Source organism: Myotis davidii, unplaced genomic scaffold (genome assembly GCF_000327345.1).
Source record: "Myotis davidii unplaced genomic scaffold, ASM32734v1 scaffold249, whole genome shotgun sequence".
In the NCBI taxonomy this organism is placed as follows: Eukaryota; Metazoa; Chordata; class Mammalia; order Chiroptera; family Vespertilionidae; genus Myotis; species Myotis davidii.
Window position 1 is genome coordinate 5,267,089 of NW_006300367.1, and position 7,800 is coordinate 5,274,888.

General features: G+C 48.9%; 1 protein-coding gene across 1 annotated transcript in view; it reads left to right on the forward strand.

Annotated features, from left to right (window-relative positions):
* Nucleotides 1–762: 762 nt before the first annotated feature.
* Nucleotides 763–7,800, forward strand: part of TFCP2L1 (transcription factor CP2-like 1) — a 59,372-nt gene continuing 52,334 nt past the window's right edge. The window contains exons 1-2 of the mRNA XM_006776836.2: nucleotides 763–769; nucleotides 3,087–3,281. Of these exons, the coding sequence (XP_006776899.1) occupies nucleotides 763–769; nucleotides 3,087–3,281 (202 nt within the window). The remainder of the gene's footprint in view (nucleotides 770–3,086; nucleotides 3,282–7,800) is intronic.

Sequence of the window (7,800 nt, forward strand, 5' to 3'; positions counted from 1 at the left end):
GCGTTCGCCCGAGGCCCGCCCGTCTCCGGCCTTGAGGGCATCTTCCTTCTTTGACTTGTGCTCTTCGGAGGGAAGCCAGTCCTGCCTGTGTGCGGAGTTCCCCTCTGTCCCCGGCAGTGGGACCCCGTTGGCGTCCCTCCCTGGAGGACTGTTGACCACTGTTGTGCAGTCATTTCATTTTCCGAGCTTGCCCGAACCAGCTTTAGCCAGTCCTGTTTCCACCCTGGTCACAGTTTATGAAAGTACCGGGTTTAATCCCAAAAGGCACTTGGTGCGGGAGCAGAGACCTTGAGCAGTGAGGCCCCACAGTGAGAGCCACCTGGGGAGGGTCTTTTTCTTTCTTTTTCCCCCTCGAAGTTTCCATGCAGATTTATTTGTGAATCTGTTTCTGACAGACATTGGTCCAATAGCCCTCCTTGTAGACACCCCTTCTAGAAGGCGAAGGAATGGCTGAGTTGATGTCTGCTGGTTTTACTCATGGCCAGAGTAATAGGCGATGGCATGAGTCTGGGGTCTTCATGAAGGACTGACGGCTGTGTCCGCAACCTGTGGTGTCACCAGAGCGAAGCCGCTCTGGGGGACTTGTGCAGCCCTGGCGGATGTTCTGCCCTGGGAAAGTGTGAGCGCCCATTCACTTACAAAATGTTACAGCATTTTTTTATTACTGCGTGATGCAGCTTAGGGCATAGTTTTGCCCGAGTTTTAGTTTGTGGCCGTTAAGCATGTGCCATACCTTAAAAATGATTTTGAAGGTGACCTTGAATGGAGGGTGAGTGTATTTAAATCTTCCCAGATACGTAAAATGTCATCCATTACGGAATAATTCCTGTGCATGGGAGGTGCCTCTGCTACTGAGATGGAAATTTGTCTTTGGGATACCTGAGGTACCTTTTAGGATTTTGGTATTGGGGAGGGGAGGATTGGGGTGAAAGGAGCTATAAAGCCGTATTGATTTCTGGGGTCATTTTGGGTCCATGGATAAAGAAGCATTTGGTCCATGCCCCCTTTAAAAATTTTTTTTTTGTTAATCCTGAGGATTTTTTTTTCTATTGATCTTTAGAGAGAATGGAAGGAAGAGAGGGAGGGAGAGAGAGAAACATGGATGTGGGAGAGACACTGATTGGTTGCCTCCTGCATGTGCCCCTAGGGTGGTCAGGGATTGAACCTGCAACCCAGGTAGTGTCCTTGGCGGGGAATTGAACCCATGACCCTTCAGTGCACAGGCTGACACTCTAACCACTGAGCACACCAACCATATCCATGCCATTTTAAATTTTTTTTGTTAATCGTCACCTGAGGATATTTTTCCATTGGTTTTTTAAGAGAGTGGAAGGGAGGGGAAGAGAAGGAGAAACATTGATGTGAGAGAGATACACCGATAGGTTGCCTCCCACACATGCCCCGACCCGGGCCAGGGATCGAGCCTGCAACCAAGGTATGTGCCCTTGATCGGAGTGGAACCTGGGACCCTTCAGTAAGATGGCTGACACTCTATGCACTGAGCCAAATGGGCTGGGGCCCTGCCCTTTTTTAAAAATCTCGCTTTTGGAAGCTGGCGTTTTCCCCTTGTAGAAGTTGACCTCAGTGAACGCCGAGGTGAGGGGTCGGAATATCCCCTCGTCCCCCCAACTCTGGAGTGAGGGTCTTGCCTTTCTCCCGGGCTTTCCTGTTTTATGTTTGGCTGTCTCCCCGCTCCCTGCAGACGACAGGTGGTTTGACTTTACCAGGCAGTGGCCTTGTCTCCTTTGCCTTGTCTGTTTGGTGTTCCCGTGACTTTATTCCTGGGCAAATAAGGATGCCAGGCTTGAAACGAGTTACTGTTGAGAGATGGTTCTTACCCCTGCCCCCCCGCCCCCTTGTTGTGTTTAAAGGCAGCGGCCCGTGGATTATTAACCTCCATGGTTTGGGCGAACATGAAATTATTATACGATCCCCAGGTGAGCAGGCCTGCTGCTCTTCCTCTGTTCCTAGACACCACTGGGGCCGCCTCCCGGAGAGGAGGGTGCGGACCGCGGGCCGTGCTCCAGGTGCTCCAAACCTGACTTTCCTTCTGAGAATTGTTAGACATTGCTGGGTGTGTGCTGGGTTGTGTTTTAGAGACATGCGTTTATTGTGCTGTGTGAGGAACAGAGTGTACCGGTGGCTGCTGTTTATACAGCGCAGCGGGCCCAGGGAATCTGATTCAGAGCCCTGCACACGGTGGTGGTGGGGGGGGGGGACACGTTATCAAGATAAGGGCACTGGCACTTTTCTGGCACCTGTTCCTGCACTGCTCATAATGTGGAGGCCTTAATCAGGTCTGCCCACAGGTCACTCATGTTCTCAAGGATTTCTTTCCAATTTGCAAGGGCATTTAAAAATACATCCAGTAATAGGTTCTCCAGGCATAGGCTGATGTGGGGCTGATTTTTGGGGGGGATATGGCGAGGATTTTGGTTCAGAAGTGGAGGAAAAGAATCGTCGGGCATCTTCCCATTTCCCGTTTGGATAAGAAAACCGAATTGAAATCAAGGTCCTTCCTTCTTGTTTTGCATTGAGGAGGTACTAGCATGACCCTTAACATAGGGGTTAGGGGCCAGCGGTCCTTTTTATTTTTAAAGTGTGGCGGGATGTCTCAGCAGTTTCTGTTTTTCAGAGCCCTAAGGACAGGGCTGTATTATTCTGAGAAGTGGCCAATAAATAGAATAGTTTATTTAAGCCATTACAATATTTACAATATTTGTCCAGAGTCGTATTCTAAAAGCAAGACTTTGTAATGTCTTTCTTATGGGTGGAAACCCAATGGCATCTAAGGCTCACTCCATTGCTGGGAGTCCCATTGTCACAGATTTCTGTAATTTGCAGTATTAGATGACTTTGCATTTTTTTCCTCGTTAATGATTTGATTGAATAGATCTCCTGCGGGTCATTGAGAGAAAATAGAGTCATCTTAGGTTGGTTTGCTCTTTCAGAAAGTATTTGCGCTGTGAGGCCTGGGAAGCTGACCCAGCTCTCGGCCCTGTGCTTTGCTGGGCTGCCCTTGAGGACGTGGTCTCCCCCACCCCACCCCACCCCAGTGCATGAATGTTGTGCACCACTTCTCCCAGCGGGGCCGTCGTTGCCCCTGACCCCTCCCTCTGTGTGTTGCAGTGATGTGCTCGCGCTGCCCATCTTCAAGCAGGAGGAGCCCCAGCTGTCCCCCGAGAGCGAGGCCCGCCTGCCACCCCTGCAGTACGTGCTGTGTGCTGCCACGTCCCCAGCCGTGAAGCTGCATGAAGAGACACTGACCTACCTCAACCAAGGTAGTGGTGGAGCCCTGGGCCGGGGCGGATTCGGGGGCTGGGCAGACTGCCCAGAGGAGGGGGCCTTGACCAAAACCAGAAACCACCGATTTGGGTTTCATTATCTTATCACAGCAGGAGAGGTGGAGGTTAGGAAGGAGGCTGTGGTAGCTGATTGATTCCATTTCCTGCTGTGAGACTTTGTGGAGCCTCTGTGTTTTCATCTGAAAAATGGACACATCAACTCTGTAATTACTCAGGCCAAATATGGATAACATTCCTAGGGCAGGACCTCCAGAGGGCAGATGCTTAGTGATTGCAGCCATTGTTATAATTACTGGTTACTGTGACCTCGGCCGATGTCCTTTCCTGGACCGAGATTCAGCTGTTGGGTGGGTCCGGAGCTGCAGCGGCAGGAAGGCTGGCCCTGTCCTAAGGCAGCGTGGGGCTGATCCCACAGGGCCAGGCAGGAGTCCTCTGTGGCGACAGGAGCAGGACGTCTCCCGTGTCCTGAGAGAAATGGCATGGCCCCTGAAGTTCTAATTCCAAGGCCCGCGTTTCCTACTCTGTGACTTTGAGCTGCCTTTTCTTTCTCTCCGAGCCTCCGTGTTTCCATGTGTGAACGGGAAGTTTAATTTTGTGACGTCTAAAGGAATGAAAGCGTGTGAGCGCCTGAGATGACAGTGGCTTCTCTGTGATGTCTGACTCCCTTTATCAGGACGCGTGGATCAGTGTTCTGACGGTGGCATTTTTGTGGTTTCTCTGTGATTGTATGTATGTGTTTACTGCATCCTTCCTGGGTCACCTAAGTAGGTTAATTGCCCCTCAGTTTTACATGGGTAGAGCAGAGGGGCAGGGGACACAGTGGTTTCTGGGGTGGCGGTTGCGGGGGAGCTGTAGGGGCAGGGGACACAGCAGTTTCTGGGGTGGCGGTTGCGGGGGAACTGTAGGGGAAGGGGACACAGTGGTTTCTGGGGTGGCGATTGTCGGGGAGCTGTAGGGGCAGGGGACACAGCAGTTTCTGGGGTGGCGGTTGCGGGGGAGCTGTAGGGGCAGGGGACACAGTGGTTTCTGGGGTGGCGGTCGCAGGAGCTGTTGTGCTAGCGGTGCGCCTCAGCAGCCTGCTCCTCTCTGTGGAACTTGGACTCCTCCTTGGGAAGCCAGCCGGGGTGGAAGTCCAACCTGATGAGCCATCTCCCTGACTGCTGCCCTGGCCAGTGTCCGGGCCGGGACCAGGTAGGATGAGCAGGTGCCTCCGGGGAAGGACACGCTTATCCCTGTGGGCAGCCCTGTGGCCTCAGTGAAGCCACGTTTGTCAGCAAGGGCGCCTGGCTCAGGCCCCGAGGTTTGTGCTCCCTCTGCCCAGGCGGTGGCCACTCACGCCGGTGCCCAGGCGGGGGCCACTCACGCCGGTGCCCAGGCGGGGGCCACTCACGCCGGTGCCCAGGCCTCGGGGCAGCTGCTCTGATCCGCGCTTGTTTGTGGAAGGGCTTCGCCTCTGTCCTTTCTCCCACAGAAGGTCACAGCTGTGTCCCTCTGAGCAGCTGCTTCGCTGTCTGGCCTGGACGCAGCAAGAAGACCTGGGAGGGGGTTCACAGAGCACGCGCTGCGAGGCGGTTCTCATTCTTGGCCCGTCCTGTGGTGCTGAGGAGGGAGAGGGCTGAGCACACCGCCTCCTGCTTCCCCCACCTTCTCTCCACCCCCTTCCGCCTTTAATCAGTCAACTTTGGACAGTCAACATACCAGGATTTTTAAGAGTTTACCCTTTGCTCAACACGGATAAGGTAAGGAGAGGGAAGAAGAGCTGCCGCATGGTCTTACCATCCTGTGTTAATTTGAAATCAGTGTGTTTACTTTGGATTTTTTAAGCGACATTTTCCTGATTAAAAATACCTGTTCATTCAGTTTTTTGGACGATTTAGAAAAGTAGAAGGAGGAAAATTGGAGGAAAAATAAAATCAAAATCTCTAATCGTACTTGGGAACCACTGCTAACCTTGTCTCTGCATATTTGGACATGCATCTTTGACAATTATGATCCTGCTACCGACATGGGCCCCTGTTCTCTTATTTCACTCCATTTGTGAGCTTCGTTTCCTTTTTAAAAATCCTTACCGAGGATATATTTTTATTGATTTGCGAGAGAGACATCATCTGTTGCCTCCCACATGTGACAGACCAGGCATCGAACCCTCAACCTGGGTACGTGCCCTGACCGGGAATCCAGCCCTCCGCCTTTGGTGCGTGGGGTGAGTCACCCTGCGGGGCTGTTTGTGGGATTTCTCATGTCGTTAGACATGCTTTGAGAACGGAGGTTTTTGGGCTGACCACACAGTGTTGTATTTTACGGTTGTTGTCCAGTTTCACAGTAAGAACACAGTTTTCACTTGTCTTTGTGTGAAATGTTGACTATTTATTTACTTCCTGGAAGGAAGCCCAGGTCCTGGGTGCCAGATACAGACTTTAGAAGTGGAACCAGGGTCCCTGAGTCAGAGGGTCTGAGTAAGGCTTTTGATACGTTTGCCACGGTGCCTTCTCAGAAGACTGTACCCGTCTACGTGTGGTGCATTTCACTGTCTCCCAGGATCGGGCACTGTCATTTCTCATCTGAGTAGTGAAGCATAGAATTTAATGTTAAACTAGCATTTCTGTCATTGCTAATATGATCGGATATTTGATCTTTTTTAATTCTCCATCAGTTTTGTTCTGTCCTTTGCATTTTTTCCTATCAGGTTGTTATGTCTTGGGGATTATAGGACACACCATATATGAAGTCTCTCAACCTTCTAGATGCTGTACATGGCAAACGTGTTCCCTGTTGGTTGCTGGCCTTTGAACTATTTTCTTGTATGATAACTATTTATAGTGTGAGATATATATGTCATGGTTTCTTAATTTTCTGTGTAGAAATTTATTTTAAAGGTCTATTGTCAGCTTTTTGTCTTTTTAAATGGTTTTTATTTTATACTTAGAATGCCTGTCCATCCCAAATCAGTTTTATAGTTTTATAAATTTCATTTAATGGTTTTTAAATTTTAACCTTGGATTTTTTTGAAACTTAATAATTTGTCATTTGATGATGTCTTGAATTATCTATAATAATAAAAGTATAATATGCTAATTAGACCGGACGTCCTTTCAGACAACCTTCCAGACAAAGCTGGGGCTGTGAGGGAGGCCTGGTCCTGGGTGCCAGAGGGAAGCCGGTACCAGCAGCCAAGGGAAGGAAGACTTACCTTTTTTTTTTAAAAATAAACATATTTTTATTGATTTCAGATAGGAAAGAAGAGGGAGAGAGAGATAGAAACATCAATGATGAGAGAAAATCATTGATTGGCTGCCTCCTGCATGCCCACCACTGGGGATTGAGCCCACAACCCGGGCAAGTGCCCTAGACTAGAATTGAACCTGGGACCTCCTGGTTCCTAGGTCAATGCCCAACCACTGAGCCACACAGGCTGGGTTAGGATTTTTATTTCAAACAAAATAGAAAAACTGCGAGGTCGACCCCTTCCAACTCTCCCATCCACACTTGTCTTGTATACATGTTTCATCTATCTCCTTTTGTTCATCCTCTCTATATGTCCAAGCCATCTCAACATACCTTTCTCAATCCTCGACACTACATCTTCTTTCACTCCACAACGTTCCCTAAAATTAACTTAATAAACTTTACTTAATGTTTTAAGTAAACTTCGCATTGTACGTGCGTGCCCGCACGTAGTATTTTGTGGGAGAGCCACACTCAAGGGGCCAAAGAGCCGCATATGGCTTGCGAGCCGCGGTTTGCCGACCACTGAGGTAGGGCATGGAAGACCTACTCTTGCACGAATTTCATGCATCGGGCCTCTGGTGTAATAATAATTGGAGCATTTAAATGGGTTTTAACATCTGGCAGAAGTTCCACCCATTGATTTCCTTTTGCAAAATGTTCTTAGCTATAGTTGCCTGACTTCCTATTAATGCCATTCTTTTTAGACAGTTATCATATTCATTTATTTAATTTTTAAGAGTAAAATTCATCACTTAAAAATGCATATGGAAAATAAGAAGTTAAAGTCCCAACCCTCCCCACCAACACACCACCTATGCAAGTTCTAACTAGTTAGGAACTGAAGCCCACCCATCTGATAGTCTCCTAAGTTTATACATACATCTTACATGTAAGTATATATCAGGTGAAATGCTTCCAACGAGGGAGAGAATGTACATTCTTCAAGGAGAGAAAGGCACAGGATCTTGTTGCCTCTGTCCTCCCCTCACTCATTCTTCCTCTGAATTGGAGAGCCTGATTTAGCCCTTTCTGCTTCTCATTTAATCCCTTGTACACCACCACCACCACCTCCCTATCACTCTTACTTTAGATGTCCTATTTATTGCTATTTTTCTAGGGTTTACCTTCCTGTTTCCAGCAGTCTTATTTAAACCTGGACCTAAATGTCTCTATAAATGCACCAAAGTTAAATAATCAATTTACCTGCCCACTGGGATGACATCTTTAACACACATGTATGATTTCCAATATTTCCTACCCCCATTCC